Source organism: Anabrus simplex, chromosome 7 (assembly GCF_040414725.1).
Source record: "Anabrus simplex isolate iqAnaSimp1 chromosome 7, ASM4041472v1, whole genome shotgun sequence".
NCBI classification, from domain to species: Eukaryota; Metazoa; Arthropoda; class Insecta; order Orthoptera; family Tettigoniidae; genus Anabrus; species Anabrus simplex.
Window position 1 is genome coordinate 176,168,033 of NC_090271.1, and position 22,104 is coordinate 176,190,136.

Consider the following 22,104-nt stretch of genomic DNA (forward strand, 5'->3'; position numbering starts at 1 on the left):
TGCATGCTTCAAGATCCAGACGCCCAGTCCACTTTCTGACAGGTTTTTAATTTTTGTCTTCATTAGTAAGGAATTTCATTACTTTTTCCGTATTGATAACCAGGCTGTCACAAGACAAATATGCACCAAGTTAGTAAATTTCAAACGATTATGTTCCTAATCCAGATGTAGGTTACCGTTCCACGCGATAGATATTCGGTACATTTCACTGTACTGTTCGGCACAAAATAAATTTCTAACTTTTGAATGGAATGTGAAATACACATACAAATAGGTTCACTGTGTTATTCAACAATCTCACTGCTAACTGGCAAGCAAAACTGAACATTCCTAAGGCCTATGGCTTGCTCCCTGAAGGTGCAACTTATTCTGTGAAGTTCAGGAATTCAAGGCCTTAGTTGTTTTTTATCTTCCTTAGACTCAGAACAGCAATTATTTTATACAGTGTCTTTAAATTTATCCATGTGTTTGTAATTTTTAAATTTCATTTAGTACTGTTGACGTTAACTGAAGATGGTCCATACAGGATCGAAACATGTCCTAATTTCAAATTATATCGACTATTTTTATAACTAAATTAGTTGCACACTATTGAACAGGTGGATGTTAATTTAAACGAAATATCCTTGTGGAAGTTCTTTGTTCTTTAAAAAAAAAAAAAAATACATTTCAAGGGAAAAATCTTGAGTTTATGGAAACTAATAAGTGTTACCACTGCAGTGATTATGTTAACCACTGCACAGAGTGGAAGTAAATTTATCATGATGCTGAAATCATATCATAAAAATTCAAAGGCACCAAACTGAAATCCCTACTGAAAACATACCTTCTATTTTTACAGTGGGCTAATCCCATTGTAAAATGTCAAGCACCCTGGAGGAGGGGAAAAAAATAAATTAAAATTACAAGGTAGAAATTAGTTTAACATACTTTAAAATGGGCTTGCCTTACAAATGTGATGGACCATTTGGAACCAGAAAATAACTACCACATTTCTGCATCAAATATTTAAATCCAAAGATTAAAAAAAAGAGAAATCTTGCACTCAAAACAATAAAACCGTACTTACATCACTACATTAAGGAAGGAACCTTACCCCATGAATCAGGAGGCTCCCAGTGGAGCAGAGTTACCGCAGACCCATATCGGATCTACATGAGATCCGATAAGAAAGTGATGCCACACTAACCCACATCCCCGGGAAGGAACGCACACTTGCACAGCAGAAACAAACAGGACAGCAAAAATAACGAATCGCAGGATTTTAAACCATAATTTTCAATCAATGATTAGTGCACCGTTGTGAAATGTTTTTTTCAGAACAACCCATAGACAGCGTTACCAAAATTTTGGAGGTAGCACACTGGCATGTGTGCTACAGTGCGTTTTAAAAAGAATGTCGCCTTATGTGAAAATAAATAATGTTTGTATTCTTCATTTCAAGAATTTATTGTTGTAAAAATGGCGTATGGCTTTTAATGCCAGGAGTGTCCGAGGACATGTTCGGCTTGCCAGCTGCAAGTCTTCTGATTTGACACCCGTAGGCGACCTGCGCGTCGTGATGAGGATGAAATGATGATGAAGGTGACACATACAAAAGCCCCCATGCCAGCGGAATTAATCTATGAGGGTTAAAATCCCCAACCCTGCCGAGAATTGAACCCGGGACCCCTGTGACCAAAGGTCAGCATGCTAACCATTTAGCTAAGGAGCCGGACATTTACTGTTGTAACTTTGATTTACTGCATTCTGCATTTTAAAAAATAAACTTAACCCTTGTAGAATTGTGTGGTGAATATAAATGACTGATCATACTGAAGGCCAATGCTAGACTAAGCTGAAGCCACTATTTAAGTTACCTGACTTGCTCCACTTTCATGGCATTTAAGTGAACTGGAATTTCAAACATACAAATGTGGTACTAGTTTGTATGGTTGTTCCATTACTCCACCCTTATTTTATGGTAATAAGCCCATTTTGTGCTTTCAACACCACTTCAGAACTGATACTTTTACTAGTTACACCTACATAAGCTTAACACCACTGTTCTGAAAAATTTTGTGGATATATTTTTTACCAAATTAGTATTGGTAATACTGTATACAGTAGAGTGTTGATAATCTGAGGTAATTGGGGAGATAGGTACCTCAGATTTGGAGTAACTCTGACTACACGGAGCAACACAGGGAAATTTGTGAAACATGAAAAAAATTGGCAACGATTAAAGCTAAGGTCCTGTATTGTCATTTCTTAAAGTGTCATGGCATGGATTAGGTTTTTTTTATATTTTTTAAATCTCCTTAATTGACTTCTGTTTCTGAATTTTGCATTGTTTCTGTGCAGCAATTTCATGCCGTCGGTGGGAGTTGCCTCAGGTTGTTGCTGTTCGACGTAGCATAGTGCTGTCTCCAAGGAAGTGAGACCCTCGCTATGAGACATATTTGGCTCTGTCCCTACTAAAACTTCTTCCTTCCTATCTTCTGTTTGTTCATTCAACATTTCAGTGATTGATGCGTCTGTAAGTTCATACTGTTCATCACTCTTCATCCATTACGTCACTTCAATTTCACTAGCATCTCTACATCCAGGTATCTGTGAGATTAGATCTGACAAGTTTGGTATGTCATCATCATTGCTGTCATCAGAGTTATTGTCAGCAGACACAGCACTTCCTAAAATCTTCCTCCATGATTTTGTGAGTGTGTCTGGCTTCACTTCATTGCATAATTCTGTTAACCCATACACAACATTCCTCATGGTTATCTTTTTGAGGAAGTTTGTGTTGTTTTCCTCACATTTTGTTGCTTCCAGGAGTGAATGTAGCAGTTGGTGCTAATACTTTTTTTTTTTTTAGACATCCAAAACACTCTGATCCATAGATTGTATCAAACTTGTTACATTAGCGGGAAAAAATAAAGCACAAATTTCATCACATACTAGTTCCGGTTTATCTGGATGTGATCCTGCATTGTCCAGCAATAAAACTGCTTTATTAGGCAGACTCATGTTTTTCAAAAACCTTTGTAGTTTCTGGCACAACAACAAATACATGGATGATCTCTGTAGAAGGGAGGCACAGTACGATGATATGAAAAATTTGCGAGGCTCTACTGTATACGCAAGTAAACTGTGCATATTTCTTCTGGAATTTAGCGAAGAAAAACTGAGGTGATATAGATTTCATTTTCCATATGGAACTTGAGTCGTTCATATTTTCAGTATAATTGGTATGTTATGGTTTTCCAGCTAACTCATTCTTGGTTGCCAGCATTTCATCCCAGTGTGCCAGTTGGTAACCAGCATATTTACCAAGACACATGGCTAGTGCATGTAGTGGAGGCCCCTGCACAGGCTACGTCGAACCATAGGCAGTGGCAATGCTCTATGAGTGACTTGTTCTGTTTTACAAAAATTGATGCGTGCTAGGCCATCTGATGATACAGATTTTAGTTCCCATAAGCTTAACACCACTACTCTGAAAAATTATGCAGATATCATTTTTACCAAATTAATATTAGTAATACTTTAAGGTCTTTTAAGAAATACAGTGGAACCTCGATTCTCAGTTTTTGGAGGGACCACCGAAAAAAAAATGTACAACACGGGAAAACGGAAAATCCGGGAATGAATGAACCACGAACAGTTTGGCTTAACATCACAAAAAAAAAAGAAATATGTATACTTAAAATCTTACAAACACCCCTAAACCAAACCAAACTACAGCCCCAATGGGCCTTCCGCCTACCAAACGACCGCTGCTCGGTCCAAACGCCTGCAGATTACGAGGTGACGCATGGTCAGTGTGACGAATCCTCTCGGCCGTTATTCCTAGCTCTCTAGACCGGGATCGCCATCTCACCATTACATAGTGCCTCAATTAAAGGCAATCATAGAATGAGTGAACCTGGAACCAGCCCTCATATCCAGGTAAAAGTGTCTGACCTGGCCGGGAATCGAACCTGGGTCCTCTGGGTGAGGCGCAGGCAAGTTCGACCGCGGGGCCGGCTTCAAAAATTTATTACTGGTACGCGACTTGTCTTGAAACTTTACATTCAGTTTTATTGGGGAAACTTCTTTCAGTTCAGCAACTTTGATCAGTCAAACTGTTCGAAAAACCTAATAACATCAAGCCAAACAATCGACCACAAATATTTTTTAATTCTCTAATCTAATAAAATAAAGCACATTGGATACAAAAGTGTCCGACACGATGGCGAAATCCCTTTTTCTTTAAATCTTCCATTGTAGTTTGGTCACTGGTATACTGTTCGTAGTTCGTAGTCAGTTTGTGGAAATCATCTACCGCGCAAATTAGGCCTACGGCTTATATCGACTTTTAAAGGTTATATTGAACTCGAGAATATTGTTTCGAATGCAAGTATCGATTCTCAAGTTTTCGAATGCATTATATTCAATAATGTCCGTCACTAATCAAGATTAAATTGGAAAGAGAAAAAAAATATCATCAGAAATTCCGAATTTACGGTTATTCATGACGTTGACCTCAGCTGGAAAACGCGCTCGCTGTCCAAGTCGGTACGAGTGCGAAATGATGCAAAGGTTTTTACATGTAACGTGCGCAAATAAAATGACTGCGGTTTTAACATTTTAACACAATAACATGAAATTCCTAGTCTTACATTAGGACCAAAACAGTAACAGGCAATCCCAAAACCTCCCATGGCTTTATGTATGTATCTGGTCTCGATAACGTAATCGTATGCGATAATATTAAAATACTAAATTTATGTTACTTAAGAAGGAGCAGTTTAGATTCCTGCCTGAAAGCTCAGTGACTATACAGTGCCCTGAGGGAAGTGTCGAAAACCTGTTCGGCAATACACTCGGTGGGGGGGGGGAGTGGATATAATGTAGACGCTTTGCAAATACGAACATTTGACGAAACTCGTTCCGTCTTCAAGTAGAGCTGTCGAAATGCGCTCTGTCTCCTTCCAATTGTTGTGGACACACTCTGCTTTGTGATTTTGATTATCTAAACAATACCACCCGAATGCGATGCTAAGATGGTCCCTTTTGCAAGTTCACCGCCGATCGCTTTTTTGCTTCCTCAAATTACCGCAATGACTGGACGTTAACACCAAGATCCGCAAGTATGTGTTGCCGTCCTTTCGTGAGATACAGTTTCTTGAAAAACGCATGATCGAGGATTTAGCGTTGACGGGACTGAAATTTCTGAACAGTTGATACGGGAAACCGTTTCTTCGAGGAACGGATAATGCGGGATTTTTACAACGTGATTTAATTAGGATACTCGTGGGACCACGTAATTTGAACGGATAATACGGGAAAACGTAGCTTCCGGGAACGTATAATCGAGGTTCTACTGTACTCCACCGGCTGAACCAAGAGTTCAGAGAAGGCAGCATTCGGATACGGTGGACTGCCACTTAAAAGATACCGTGAAGTCAGAGGCACGGAAATACCCCAATACCACATACACGAACGAGACATAGTCAAGAATTAAACCAAAGCAGATAACCTACTTCTCTACACACAATATAAACTCACTCATGAAAACCGGTAAACTAAAAGTGATCACCGGCATAATGGACCAACACAAAATTCTTATCATGGGATTACAAGAAATTAGAAACACTGACCAGGATGCCTTTAATCTCAAGGGTACAGACTTTATAAAGATATACTCAAGAAGAGAGTGATGAAGAATGTCCCACAATTTGAAAAAGGATTTTTGGTCAGCCTTAAAATAATAATCTCAGTTCAAGAATTCAAATCGTAGTCTCCATGATTCTCAGTGCTCACCTTAAAGGCATCTAATAAAATCTATACTATAATAAATGCCCATGCTCCCACTAATGATAAAAATAACTCCTCAAAACACTGTGAGGAAACAGAAGAATTTTGGGACCTATTGGACCAGACCAAAGATAACATCCCCAAACACCATGTAAAATTATTAATAAGCGACTTCAATGCTCAACTAGGCAGAGAAGGAAAATACCGTGACATCATCGGAAAATGGCCAGCACACAAGAAAACAAATAAAAATGGAGAGCGACTAGTTGACCTGTGTAGAAACCATAATTTAATCTTAAAATCCACATGTTTTAAGAGAAAACCTCAAAAACTCAAAACATGGAAACACCCTGACTACACTAAAGGAGAATGGCAACTGAATCACATCTGCATGGACAAATACCACCACAAAGAGATCTGTATCGTCAAAGTCCTCCGAGGAATAGACACAGGTTCAGATTACTACGTAGTTAAAATAAAAATTAAGCTCACTCCCGAGAGGTGACTACAAAAACAAGCCCCTAAAACTAAAAGAAAAATAGATCCTACCCAGCTAATCAACAATGAAAATTATCAAAAAGCAACTGAAAAAAAAAAGTCACAGGCAAACTTGAAGACTTAGTACACAACCTTAAACAAATTGTAGAAGACCTGGTTCCAATTAAACCACGTAAAAAACACCAATGGTCGAACAGTGAATGTGATGAAACAGTGGAGAAAAGACATCAGGCATGGCTATTACATCAGTCCCAAAAATCAGAAATATCCTATCAAAATCTAGTAAAACAGAGAAAAGAAACTACCCATATCTTAAGAATAAAAAGACAGCATCATAAGGACACACTGCAATTAATTGAAGAAAAATTCAATAAAACTCAATCAAGGGACTACTACAAAACCTTCAGAAAACAGCTCCAAAAATATGAACCCCTGACCCTATTGATGAAGGATGAAAATGGTAAGCTGGCTCATAACAATAAAGACAATGTAGAAATTCTGGCTAAATATTTCAACAAACTTCTAAATTGTGAGGAACCTACAGAACTCCTTCATTGGACACCAACACCCCAATACAAACACCACCAGAAAACATCAATTCCCCCACAATAAAGGAAGTCTTCCAAGCACTGAATAAATTAAAAATCTACAGAGCACCAGGAGAAGATCAGACCTTTGCAGAAATCTGGAAATATGCAGGAAGATCAGCAGAAGTTGCCCTCCATCAACAACTTGTCTCTATCTGGATTAAAGAAGAACTGCCAGTACACTGGACAACTGCCCTTATTCACCAACTGCACAAAAAAGGAGATAAAACTGATCCTAATAACTACAGGAGAATCTCACTCCTAGACATAACATACAAAGTACTTTCAATAATCATTCTTAATAGGATAAGTTTACAACTTGAGAAAGAACTAGGAGAATATCAAGGAGGTTTCAGACCCTGGAGGAGCTGTCCTGATCAGATCATGAGTCTTATGTTGATAATGGACTATAACAGGAGAAGAAACAGAGATATAATAATAATACTGTATTAACGGTAATACCATTTTACCTAACAGTAGAGAAGAATAAACAAAACGAAACACACTAAAAAGAAAGTTCAATGGAGTATAAGTAGAAAAATATGTACAGATATATACACAGGTTATATTACAAGTAATCACAGGAAAATAATAGTCAGTTCTGGAGATTATGTAAGTGATTTCTCAATTTTGACAATGAGCAGTTAAATACATCAATATCCACTTTGTTTAGAGATCTTGACATTCATTCAATTGGCCCATTGAATGCGTAGTTCGTTCTATGCCAATTTGTAGACAACGTATTCTTGAACCTTGTGCATCTGTCTGGTACATGTACGTTAATTTTTGCAAGGAGTTGTGGACAATTCACCAAGGAATGAAGCAATTTAAAAATGAAGAGTGTATCCAATAATTCATGGCATTGTGACAGGCTATGCAGATTTAAGGACTGTTGTAAGGATGTATAATCAATATTATCATAAGAGAATCGTGCTCTAAATGAATATAAATGAAGTAATTTATGTTGTAGTGAATCTAATCTATGGATAGAGGTCTGATGAGAAGGGTTCCAAACAGGTGTACAGTATTCTAGTATAGGGTGTACCATAGACATACAGCAATCCATAGGTAGCTAAGTTTGAAAATTCTCTAGAATATCTAGTAATGCAACCCAATCTTTGAAATGCTTTCTTTCAAATATTTTCAATATGTTCATTAAACGATGGGTTATAACTGAATAAAACACCAAGGTCATTAACTTGTGAAACAGGAGTTAGAATGTTGTTATTACTAAATTTGTACTGAAATGATATTTTCTTCTTGTTTTTAAAAAACAATATTATTTTACATTTCTCATGATTAAGTTTCAACCCATTTTGAATACAGTACTTTTCCAGATGATGTAAAAATTTTTTGCATCGTCGGTAAACAAAAGCAATTCAGAATTCTTAAGTATATTTTTAATGTCATTTATGTAGAGAGTAAAAAGTAAGGGCGCAAGGTGAGACCCTTGAGGAACTCTACTGGTAACAATAATAGGCGCAGAAAAATGATTCCTTATTTTTAAAATCTGCAGGCGATTTTTAAGATACGATTCAAACCATGAGAGGAGAGGCCCATTAATTCCGTAGGCTATTAGTTTTTGCAGCAAGATATCGTGGTCGACAGTGTCAAAAGCTTTTGAGAAGTCTGTATAAATGCAGTCCACTTGGGAGTGGTTCTCTATTGCATCCAAGAGGAACTGATAGAATAAAAGATTGCTACAGGTTGACCGTCCTGAAAAGAATCCATGTTGCTCATCAATGATGATGTTTCTAAAGAGAGGTGTGATTTTGTCAAGAATTATTGAGTCAAGAATTTTGGAAATATGAGAAGAGATTATAACTGGTCTATATTGTTTTATGTCAGTTTTATAACCATATTTGAAAACTGGACTAACAAATCCTTTCTTCCATTCCACTGGAAAAACACCTTGGTTTAATGATAAGTTGAACATATAAAAGAATGCTTCACATAAAATAAATGAGCAGTACTTGAGCAGGTAATTTGAAACACCATCAGGTCCTACAGTTTTCTTCAGTTCCATAGACATCAGTTTGTTGTAAATTTTTGCCTTACTAATGTGTATAACTGATAGATTGACAGAGAAAGGATAATCATATGACATACTACTACTATTCTGATAAGAAGAATAAACAGATGAAAAGTGGTTAGCAAAAAGATTGACAATATTTTCTCCACTATCTGCTGTAACTTCATTAAGATGCATTGTTGAAGGAATATTATCACATGACCTTTTAGAACTGAGATATTGCCAGAATTTCTGTGGATTGGAAGTAATACTTCGTTCACAGTTGGAGACATACATTGTATAGCAAGATTTAGATTCAGACTTGCATTCATTTCTTAATTTTGAGAAATGCTGATAATCACTAATGAGACCTGATATTTTGTATCGCTTGTGTGCTTTCTTCTTTTCAATAATCAGGGACTTCAATTTATGGTTAAACCACTTTGGGAATTTGGGAGTCTTAAAATTCCGTATAGGGATGTAAAGTTCCATGCCATAATGTAGTACTGAATAGAAGATTTCTACTGCTTTATCAGTTGATACATTTTGAAACATCTCCTTCCAGCTGAACTGTGACAGATAATAATTTAGTCCATTATAGTCACCATTTAAAAAGTCAAAATAAAAACTGTCAGCAGGCAAGGAATTGTATAGCTCATTTAAAGGTAAAGAAATCTCTAATGCTGGGTGGTGTCTATCGAGGGGGACAATGCTTTCATTACTAGATTTTACTTCAATGGAACTGGAGTTACTGAAAACCAAATCAAGAAAGTGATTCAGAAAATTTGGGATAGCATTAAACTGATTTAAACAGAGATAAGAAAAAGTGTCTATAACTAAACTGGACTGCATAGTGTGGTTACATACTGGCATAAGGCCAGAAGATGTTTCTTCATTTACTATCCAATTAAGATGTGGTAGATTGTAGTCACCAACAATGAGCAATAAATGGTTGTCAAGAGATGACATAATTTGACATAATGTGGAGTGGATATGTTGATAACATTTGTTCATTTCAAGAAAGTTTACGATTGCGTCCATAAAGAATCTCTGTTTAAAATTTTAAGACACCTTGGACTACACCCCAAATTAATAAACATGATAAAATTGACTCTCACTAACACCAAATCAAAGGTGAAGTTTAGGGGTGAAACATCGGAGTAATTTGAAATTAAAACTGGACTACAGCAAGGAGATGGGCTCTCACCACTATTATTTAATTGTGCTCTAGGAATGCTAATGAGGGAATGGTTTAGGAAATGTCCCCCAAAAATAAAGATTGGCCGAAAAATCAAAACAAATTGCCTGGGTTTTGCCGACGATTTAGCATTACTAGCGGTGGACATAAAAAAAAAAAAAAAAAAAGCATAAGCCCAGATATTAGAACTTCAAAACTGCAAATAAAATTGGCATCAAAATATAATTTAAAAAAACAGAAATTATACCCCAAAAACCAACACAACTAAAAGAAGTTACCATAAATGGTAATAAAATCGAAATAGTAACTCATTTTAAATATCTTGGAGAAGTAATAACACATAACCTAAATGAAAAAATCTCAATCCAAACAAGAACAAATAGATTAGCTAAAGCACAAAAATTAACATGGGATATCTACAAAAAGAAATGTTTATCAATAAATGCACAAATAAAACACTACAACACAGTTATAAAACCAGAAGCTACATATGCAGCTGAAACATTTTTTCACCTGAATAAACAATCAATGACAGACTTCAGAAAATTGAAAGGAGGATTGGAAGAACCTGCATCAACAAAAAATACCAGAAAGATGGACAGTGGCGGATAATACCCAACAAAGTTGTGTACAAAGAGCTAGAACCCATTACAGATACTATGCATAAGAGGAGACTGGTATTCTTTGGACATATCATGTGGATGCAGTATTCGAGACTTCTGAAACAACTAGTACAACACAATCTTGTCTCAAAAAATACCACAACAGGATGAAACTGGATCAGAGAAGTAAGAGAGGATCTGAAGGAAATAGGAATTTAATGAAAATCGGTATATAGAGTCGGGGAATAAGAAACTACAGTTTAAGCTATAAATAATGTTATTCACCCTGGGTGAAATGGTAGTTTAGGGGAAGGCACCTAAAATTTTTAAATACCTATGTTCTTAGTCCGATGGAAAAGTACTACATAACAAAAGGTATAGAGAATATAATTTCCGATCATTTATGTTTTATTCAGTTTTACCATACCAACTATGATAAGAGTGGATTTTAGAACCAGAAGACAATTAATAATGTGACGGCCTACAATATCGAAAGCGCGTAACATAGATCAACAATAACATTACACTGACCATTGCTTGTTGTAATGTTCTTTGTCTCTTATGCTGACATTCAACTCTGATAGATGGGATTACTGCTGCGTACCGAGTATAACAGCCTAACTGAATATGGGCGGGAAATAGCTGAGGAGTTAGATAATTTTCTTCTTTAGCATGCCAATCCTCTGGTTCATACATTTTCTGATACTGCTGGTACGTAACACACTGGTTCATCATAGTATGCCAGCTATTCAATACCTACTGTGACGCGCTGTTTTGAATGAGCAGTGTGCGCACTTAAGTTAGAGGCTCAGTTAGTAGTAGTAGTAGTAGGAGTAGTAGTATGAACTGGTCTGGAATTACAATTTAGCCCTATTCCAAATTATATTACCAGAATTCACTAAATAACTCAAAATTCAACCTTGAAAAGAGCCGTTTCTTAGGAAAAGCTTCATCCTGTTCACTTTTATTAAATCTACATTAATTTTATTCCAAATTAGCAGCAAAGATGTGGTTTCTTCTCTGGCTTGGAGGAAAAATTGCCTCCACGTCAGATAGTTCTTTCCCCCGCCAGTGTAGTGAATTGAGATTTTCCGACTCATCGGGTACTCCCAGGAAGCCGATAAGTAAATGGGCATACTATTTGAACAACCCTCCCCCCACCGAAAAAAAAGGACGACAATTGTTCATGGATCACGGATGTCTGTGTCTTGGTCATTCCAGCTCTGTAGCTTTGGACTGTTAGTTCGGCAGCATAGTACTGTTCGTTAAAAGTGATAAAATGTGTGATTTTTCATTTGATCGAGTATTTCATATGAAGGAATTGCTTTTAATCGCGCCATTTCTAACCGACGTCATTGTAATGACCCATGTTCATTTCAGTTGGGAAAACCACTAAGAGAATCTTTCTGAGAATCAAAAAGGCAGGCGGAGAGTGAGTGTCTGCCATTATAATGAAAACTCCCCAGCCTCATTGTGACTGACGGTAGGCAAGCTGGCCTACCATTACAATGAAAATTCCCTAACCCAGTCTTGATATGAGAAAAGTCGTTGGTGACTTGCCCGTCGTGCTTCTAGGGCAACATTAAGAGCTATGCAACTTAATACAATCTTGCTCACAAGGTTTACACTACCTAACCTAGAATTCTGTATAAAATTTAGAATTCCGTTGCGAAGCACTAGTACATCAGCTAGTTGAAAATAACATTCATTTTGGAGAAGTGGATGAAAGTAACATCGAGGAGTGGCTTTATACTGACGATGTATTGACTGGACATCACATTTTAACTGATGACAAAATAGTAAATTAAAGCACGAACGAGAACTCGGCAGTTGGCTGCGAAGTGACGAGTGAAAGTGAGGGAGATGGGGAAGAAGAGTGTGTCACAAACAATCGTGTACCACTTCAGACTGCACTGGGTCAGCTGAAACATTAATGAAATTCATGGAGCAAGAGGACGATATGGATTCTCCAGACATTCTTGTAATTAGAAAGTTCAGAATGGGCATAAAGAAGAAAATAAGTTGGAGAAGAGTGGAAAAAAAAAAAAAAAAAGATGGATTTTTTTAAAGCAGCTTAAATGACACCAGGTAAATTAATTATTTATGGTCTGCTGGTATTTTAGGTGAATATTTAGTGTATATTGTTGTACCTTTGACTACATTTTGTTTTTAAAGAGGGTTTAAGGTTATACGGTATGTATTTTATGTACTTTAAAGTCCATTAAAATGAGTAGTATGGATTATCCAGTTTTTTATTTTATTAACCGCTCAACCCTTTCTGAGCATTAGAACGGATAATCAAGGTTTTACTGTATTTAAAAAACTTTTTGAAATATCACTGTATTGATGTCAACAAAGCCTCTTTGTACAATATATTTGTATATAGTCTTCCCATCTATTCCATGGAAATCCCACTTTTATGTAGTAACTTTCTTGTGTTATAGGTATCCAGGAGGTTGCTGAATATGTTTCAAGAGGCCACTATCAGTTAGCATGCGGAAAATATTTTGAACTTACCCATGGTGTGTCTTTGGACAGTGGCATTAATCATCCAAATCAGTACTTCCAAGAAAGTCAGAAGGTTTTGGCTGCAAAGCATGGTGTGAAAAATGGTTCTGGTGAGTGTAATACTATTCTTTCTATCTGCATGTCATTATCACTAGGGCGTGAATATCAGATTTGTTTTAATGTTAAATTTATAACAATACCTGCAGTTCCGGTGTGAAGACAACGATAGTCTAAAAATGCGTACTGTACAAGGAAGGCATTCATATGATTTCACTAAGCACTTTTTAAGCCTGATTTATTAATTTTTTTTGAAGGAAAAAGTGAGGGTCATCATGGATTCGGAGAAATACAGTTAGACAAGAAATGCACCAGATCGTTTCTCCTCTTGTCTGTTATATGCCCCCCTCCTACTTCTATGCACAGTTCACAACAGTGTAGTAGTGACCTTTGGACTGTGTTCAGGATGTGTGGTGTGTCGCGAACAACCTGGAAAGCTGCTCGTATTCGGGGTACAAGTTTATCTTCTCTTTCTACGGGGTTCGCGTAGTAGTCAATTTGTTCTCTTTCTACAGGGATCACATAGTAGTCAATTTGTGCAGAACAAACTGTACGCTGTCTACTGGGATTGAAAAGCGATTATACAAAACGAATGTGAAACTTGTGCATTCACACCGAGCATTACTTCTGTCTCCCACTTCCCCTCCCCTCCCTTCCCTTCCCTTCCCTTCCCTTCCCTTCCCTTCCCTTCCCTTCCCTTCCCTTCCCTTCCCTTCCCTTCCCTCCTCTGACGCACAGCAACGGGCAGCAGCTGGCTCTCCGACATAGCAAATACAGGAAGTTCGTCGATTTGAATAGGATGCCTCGAAGTAAGAAAGTAATCTCATTTTCTCAAAAATAAAAATTTTCTCCGCCAATCTAATTGCACCATCATTCTTAACATAACACGAAGAGCATCCCAGAATTTTTTGTCATTAGAGTTCTGATCCACCCTGTATTCACTATTACGTATTTCTGTGGTGGTTTGTAATGTGTTGTATGTAAATGAAGATGTGTATTACAATGAACATAAACACCCGGCCCCCTAGAAGAATTAACCCGACCAAGTTTCAAATCCCTGACCTGGCCGGGAATTGAACCCAGGGTCCTCTGAACCAAAGGCAAGAACACTGACTATTTAGCCATGGAGCTGGACTTTTAAGATTTTAAATATTACCAAGACAATATTTGTTAAAAATGAAATTAAGTGGGCAATTTTTTTCCCCCAAAATTTTAAGGGGAAATCTTGGGTGTGTCCATTTTGTCATGGTGTCCATTATGGAAGTAAAAGTTGTGCAAAATATAATTTCCAATATTTTCCTTGCATTTTTATCTTATGAGGCATAATAACAGAGATATTTTCAATTATTATATTTTTCACAAACTCTCCTGCTAACCCTATGCCTGTGAGTTGCTCAGTAACCATCAGCAACAGGTCCCCTTTCTCTTCTGTAGTAGTAGTAGTAGTAGTCGTAGTAGTAGACAAAAGAACTACTGTAGAATATGGAGAAGATCATGAACACAAGTCAAAAACAGAAGATGAAATGAAGAGTTTAATATACCTGACTCTCGTCTCCTTAGAGCATTTGTTTTTACCTCTTCCACCGATCTAGTAGCGCTATCACAGTTGAAAGTTTTTGGAGATGATGGTCGGTTTAAGGGGCCTAACATCTAGGTCATTTGTTCTCAAGGGTTTTTGCATTTAGGTGAACTCCCTTAGCATGTAATATTCCCCTGCTTCATTTACAAGGCAACAGGTACATTTCATACCTATTGCCATATGTTGAATAAGACCACTCTTCTTAAGTACTGACACCTTTTACAGCTGCTTCACTGAAATACAGATGGTGGAAATCTTTCTTCTGCTTTGTTTGCCATTGAAACAATAATTTCTCTTCCACCGTTCAAACTGTTCACCATCTTCTTCTCAATCCTTCAGATCAACATAGAAGGCATAAGCAAATCCAAGAGCGACTACCTATCCAAACTGTCACTGGATAATGGCATTGAATCACAGTTACATTCACGAGGACGCATCCCTGGCTATAGATTACTGGGAGCTACTTTTCACCAATCCTATGGTACTGCAACCTATATTCATGACTCCATCACCAGTGCTCACCTAATCTCAACAAATTATGAAGACTGCATTTTTAACATTGTGATAGAAATTAATAATTTGACTGTTGTGAACACATACAAACCTCCAGATATGCTATGGCCCGATACTGTTCTTCCAACATTTGCACATCCTGTAGTTTATGTGGGTGACTTTAATAATCATCATACTCAGTAGGGATATTCAACTAATGATAAGTGTGGAGAGAAGATGCGGATTGGTCAGACATCAATTATGTTTACCTAATCTTCAACCCAAAAGAGAGAGGCACATTCAGGTCAGCAAGATGGAACTCAGTTACCAATCTTGACTTATGTTTTGTTTAAAGTGACCATCAGGATGCCAGTTTACCTGTGATTCTTAAAGTGCTCACAAATTTCCCATATAGTTAACATCATCCTGTTCTCATAGAAGTAGGCCTTCAGATACCTATTATTAGACCATCATCACTGCCATGTTGGAATTTTGATAAAGCCAATTGGGATAAGTTTTCTGCTGATCCTGACAATAATTTAAGATGGATTCCACCTAATGTCAATAACTACAATAGATTTGTTAAAGCTGTATACTGCAAAGAAACACATTCGAGTGACTGATTGGGTGACTCTGTTTCTAGAAAATAGAACTCAGAGAATTAGAGTAGGTGAAGCTTTATCTGTCCCTGTAAAAATTAAGAGGGGAATTCCTCAAGGCAGTATTATTGGACCTTTATGTTTTCTTATGTATATCAATGATATGTGTAAAGAAGTGGAATCAGAGATAAGGCTTTTCGCAGATGATGTTATTCTGTACAGAGTAATAAATAAGATAGAAGATTGTGAGCAACTGCAAAATGACCTCGATAATGTTGTGAGATGGACAGTAGGCAATGGTATGATGATAAACGGGGATAAAAGTCAGGTTGTGAGTTTCACAAATAGGAAAAGTCCTCAGTTTTAATTACTACGTTGATGGGGTGAAAGTTCCCTTTGGGGATCATTGTAAATATCTAGGTGTTGTTAATATAAGGAAAGATCTTCATTGGGGTGAGTTAAAATAAGGAAAGATCTTCATTGGGGTGATCACATAAATATGTTTGTAAATAAAGGGTACAGATCTCTGCACATGGTTATGAGAGTATTTAGGGGTTGTAGTAAGGATGTAAAAGAGAGAGCTTATTTTCCTCTGGTGAGACCCCAACTAGAGTATGGTTCCAGTGTATGGGACCCTTACCAGGATTACTTGATTCAGGAACTGGAAAAAATCCAAAGAAAAGCAGCTTGATTTGTTCTGGGCGATTTCCGACAAAAGAGTAGCATTACAAAAATGTTGCAAAGTTTGGGCTGGGAAGACTTGGTAGAAAGGAGACAAGCTGCTCGACTAAGTGGTATGTTCCAAGCTGTCAGTGGAGAGATGGCGTGGGAGGACATCAGTAGACAAATAAGTTTGGATGGTGTCTTTAAAAGTAGGAAAGATCACAATATGAAGATAAAGTTGGAATTCGAGGTAACAAATTGGGGTAAATATTCGTTTATAGGAAGGGGAGTTAGGGATTGGAATAACTTACCAAGGGAGATGTTCAATAAATTTCCAGTTTCTTTGCAATCATTTAAGAAAAGGCTAGGAAAACAACAGATAGGGAATCTGCCACCTGGGCGACTGCCCTAAATGCAGATCAGTAGTGGTTGATTGATTGATTGATTGATTGATTGATTGATTGATTGATTGATTGATTGATTGATTGATTGATTGATTGATTGATTGATTGATTGATTCCCAGGGGAGTGAGAAAAGAATATATACCTGGATGGAATACAATATGCGAAAAACTTAACATTGACTTTCAGGAGACTGGAGGAACTGACGTTGCTGATGGCCTCCTTCATAACTTATATCGGGCCAAACGTTGTAAGTGGACAGAAACCATAATGACTATAAACTTCAAGCATTCCAGCAGAAAGGCTTGGAGCCTGTTAAAGAAGTTAGGAGGAGTGCCTCATACACCTCAACCTAAATCAGTTGTGTCACCAGCCAGTTGCCAGCCACATTGCAAATTTGTCAAAAGTCAAACCTGAACAAAGATCATAAAAGGTTATTAAAAGAACTACTAACCCATGAGAATAGACAGTGTGGTGCTTCATCAGATATCTCTGACCCTTTAACTGCGGAGGAGCTAGTGGCAGCCATGAAAGAAATGAAGAACAGAAAAGCTCCTGGTTTTGATGGTATCCGTCCTGAATTCCTCACACACTGTTGTAAGAATGTAAGGAAATGGTAGTTGCAGATTTTCATGCTGGAACATTTCCATCAGAGTTCAAATAGACTAATATCATAGGCATCCTAAAACCAGGGAAAACGGCAGGTTGTCCTGGAAACTATTGTCCAATTGCTTTGATGAGTGTTTGCTGTAAACTCCTGGAGAGTCTTGTATACAACAGGATTAGCAGTCAGATTTTAAGCATCCTTCCAGCCGAACAGGCAGGTTTTAGACCCAGGCGTAGTTGTGAAGACCAGGTTCTTGCTGTAACAACCCATATTGAGGCGGGTTTTGAAAGGACTTTGAAGAGTGGAGCTGTGTTTATAGACCTCACAGCTGCATACGATACAGTATGGAGAGAAGGTTTAATGTACAAGTTCATCAAACTTACAGGCTGTAGAGCAATCTCGGAGGTCATAAACAACATGCTATCGAACTGCGTGATCCAGGTTGTGATAGGTAATACGCATAGTAAACTTAAAGTACTCAATAATGGGGTGCCTCAAGGATCTGAGCTTTCCCCTTTGTTATTCAACCTATATATTGCAGATATCCCTTCTACTACCTCCCGTCAATTTGCTTATGCTAATGACCTTGCTATTATTACTTAACAGTCCACTGTGAATGTCATAAAAGAAATCCTAAATGTAGACCTTAATAATTTGTGTAGATACTTCCAAAAGTGGTGTCTGATACAAAGTATCAGCAAAACAGAAACCTGCTTCTTCCACCTCAACAACAGACAAGCCAAGGTTACCCTTAACGTCTCACTCAGCGGCGTGCCTCTGTCACAAACCCCAACCCAAAGTATCATGGAGGTACTTTGGACTGAACATTGTCCTTCAGGACACACTTGACTAAGAGTGCTGCTAAACTGAGGGCAAGAAATAACATCATCCAGAAACTTGCGAGTTCAACATGGGGAGCTACCGTGTCCATTCTTCCATCAACAGCAATGGTTTTAGTTTACTAGACAGCAGAGTACTGTTCTGTATGGTTGAACAGTCCACATGTTATGCAGATCGACACAGTTCTGAATCAGACAATGCGCATCATTAGTGGTACAGTTAAGTCTACTCCTCTTTTCTTGTTCCCCGTATTGATCAAAATTACCCTCCAAGAATAAAGAGATTTAATAATCTGATCCGTGAGTTCACAAAAATATCAGCGAGCATTGGTCGTCCCTTACATGATGAAATGCTTCATAGATTTGGCCATTTGAAATCACATTCCCTGCCTATACTCAGAGCGAAAGAACTGATCAACAGAGGGTTTAACGCTTCAGTAGAATGGAGACAGGAATGGAACAATGTAGCTCTGAAGGAGTGACAGTCTCTGTTTAATACCCAACATCCACCAGCAGCTTGCTGCTGTATAAGTGGGGCATGAGAACTTCGCCTAACTGTTATTGCGTTGCAGAAGAACAGAGTATCCGGCATATTGTTACCGAATGTCGTAATAGGGCGTACTTCAGTTCGCTGGAAGACTTTGCTCAAGCCTCCAGAATGGCTACAGAGTGGCTGGACAATTTAGATATAAAACTTTGAATATTTCAGGTGCCCAGTTGATTGTTTTCCTTTTTAGATTGTTCCAACCCAAACTGTCATTTTATTTTATATAAATATTGTGTAATTTGCCATAAGCTAAATAAATAAACAAATAACCATTTTCTCCTGTAATGCTGGAAATTGGACCTTACAAGTACTGCCAGCCAGGCCAGCTGGAGCTCACCCCTTGTCCTGGTTTGTGACAAACAAAGTCTGGCTACCCAAACATTGATCGTAGGATGAAGATTTGATTGTGTGAGGGAATAGGGAGGAGGAAGTTCAGGAGCAGTTGGATGCATGGGATGAAATAATACACGGGTATTGCATAAAAGTTTGTAAAATATACTCTTTATTGTTCCTTTTATATACATACACTTTTGTAACAAGAGCCTGTCAGCATTGCTCCAGATGCTCTGCAGCCTATAGGCTTGTTGTTCAACCAAGTGTGGAATTAACACGAGTCCAATATTCCAGTGTTCTTAGTTAAAGTATATAGTCCCAGTAATGATTCTGTGTTTAATTCCTTTGGGTCAGTGATTATATTCACATATATGCTGTACTAGAGGTGTGTCGGTACTGGCGTACCGGTACGCGTCACCTATTCTCCGAATGGAGCAGTGACAACCTGCTCCAGGATCCTCTTCTCTACCGGTCCACTGCTACTGTGACAGTCTTGCGCTGCGACTCGCAGTTTGCTGCTACCGGTCCACTGCTGTCTGCTACTGTGACCAGACTGTGACGGTCTTGCGCTGCGACTCGCAGTTTTCTGTACCGGGAAGTGTTGTTACTGCTATTCGCAAACGGTCCAGTGACACAGCCTTCGTAGTCCCGTACCGTTAGGGAGGTTGTGACAAGAACAAGCCCGGAATGGTGTTCAACATTTCATGTGAACGAAAAAAATCCACTGTAATCTACTTCAGCATTAAAACGTTTCTACAAATATTAATAATAATAATAATAATAATAGTAATATATTAGTGTGATTATTATTAATCACTGTTTTTCTTAACATAGTTAAAATATAGTTAAACGTCACTTTTAATACTATAACTAATCATTTAATCTGGCGAATATGATCAATGAACATTTTAAATTCACAACACTGAATACTTTTTAAAACGTCAGATATTTCAAAATTATCATCAGCGATTTCTAAACAACATTATAGGTCATTCACATGTCAGAATCTTAGGGAAGAATTGCACACAAAATTTTCCTAGTTGGGAAGTAACTGGGTAAAAGTAATCGGATTACTTGTAACGATTACATTTAAAAAATACCTGTATTGTTACTTTTTCCAGAAAGTCTACTTGTAATTTACTTCTTGAAATAAAATTGTGCCGGGCGGAGTAGCTTGGTCGGTACAGCGCTGGCCTTCTCACCCCAACTTGGCGGGTTCGATCCTGGCTCAGTCGGGAAGGTGCTCAAATGCGTCAGCCTCGTACCAGTAGATTTAGAGGCACGTAAAGAACTCATGCGGGACTAAATTTCGGCATCTCGGTGTCTCCAAAAATCGTAATAGTAGTTAGTGGGACGTAAAGCAAATAACATTATTAGTAGATTTACTGGCAAGTTAAATAACTCCTGTAGAACAAAATTCCGGCACCTCGGCGTCTCCGAAAACCGTAAATGTACTTATTGGGACATAAAACAAGTAACATTATGTATGTATTTATTAATTGAAGATAAAAATATTTTCGATACTTTCAACCTACCACCAGTGTGCCATTATCGAATCAGATAAGACAGGCGTGATCATGACATAATCGAAGAACAGAGCAAATCGTGCTGACTATGTAAGCCTATTATGCTATATTCCTCAGCTCCATTTGTGCTTGTACCGGTTGTCACTGGACCAGTAGCGTGTCACCGCGGAGCCATGCTCCTCAGCTCCATCTGTGGCTGGACCGGTCTGTCACTGGACCGGTAGCGTGTCACCGCGGAGCCATGCTCCTTAGCTCCATCTGTGGTTGGACCGGCAATGTGTCACTGCTCCAGTCATGTCACTGGAGCAGTTGGAGCAGTGACACATTATTTCTGGACCGTCACACCTCTATGCTGTACCTCTTGCGAGTTACAGCCACGCATACACAGATTATATGCTGGGTAGTACCTATTACCTTCCTGCATAATTTGTTTTCCTGATTGTTCTTTAGAATTCCCAGATTATTTAAGTGCTTCTTCATGTGTGCATGTCCTTCAAGGAGTGCTTCTATGAATTGTAACTGAATTCTGCTGCACTTAAGTTGTGTTTCAGTTGTTTTCTTACATGGTCCATCAATAGTTTCCCATGTTTGATATCTGTGGTTGCTTTCCACTTATTGAGGTGTTTGTTCCTAAACCAATTTCCCTAAAGGTCCTAGTAAATGTGATGCTGATACTTGTCAGCCAATTTCATCAATTTTTTCAGTTCCCTCAATGCTATGACCTAGAACCCGCAGTACCTGGCAAGTTGGCCGTGCGTTTAGGAGCACGCAGCTGTGAGCTTGCATCCGGGAGATAGTGGGTTCGAATCCCACTGTCGGCAACCCTGAAGATGGTTTTCCATGGTTTCCCATTTTCACACCAGGTAAATGCTGGGGCTGTACCTTAATTAAGGCCACAGCCGCTTCCTTCCCATTCCTAAGCCTTTCCTATCCCATCGTCGCCATAAGACCTATCTGTGTCGGTGCGATGTAAAGCAAATAGAAAAAAAAAAAAAAAAAAACCCACAGCAGATTGACATCATTGTGTTCTTCAAGGTTCTGCAGTGCATTGAGGCTTTCTTGTACCACTTCATAAGTCACTTTGGGACTTGGTAAAGTTCTGTGTACCACATTTTAACTGGTGTAAAACCTTCAATTATTATGTTTAATATATTTTAATTATAGTTTATTTAATGCTAAATTATATTTTATTAAGTGTTAAACATAACTAGTATATGGTTTCCCTGTAAATATGTAGTATAAATTTGTATAACCTCAAATACGTATTGTGTATAGGTT

At 38.0% G+C, this 22,104-nt stretch overlaps 1 protein-coding gene across 2 annotated transcripts in view; it reads left to right on the plus strand.

Annotated features, from left to right (window-relative positions):
• The window catches only part of Prim2 (DNA primase subunit 2), a 127,724-nt gene that overhangs the window by 96,113 nt on the left and 9,507 nt on the right, over nucleotides 1–22,104 (plus strand). For both annotated transcript variants that reach the window (XM_067150809.2, XM_067150810.2), the window contains one exon: nucleotides 13,119–13,292. In XM_067150809.2, the coding sequence (XP_067006910.2) occupies nucleotides 13,119–13,292 (174 nt within the window). The remainder of the gene's footprint in view (nucleotides 1–13,118; nucleotides 13,293–22,104) is intronic.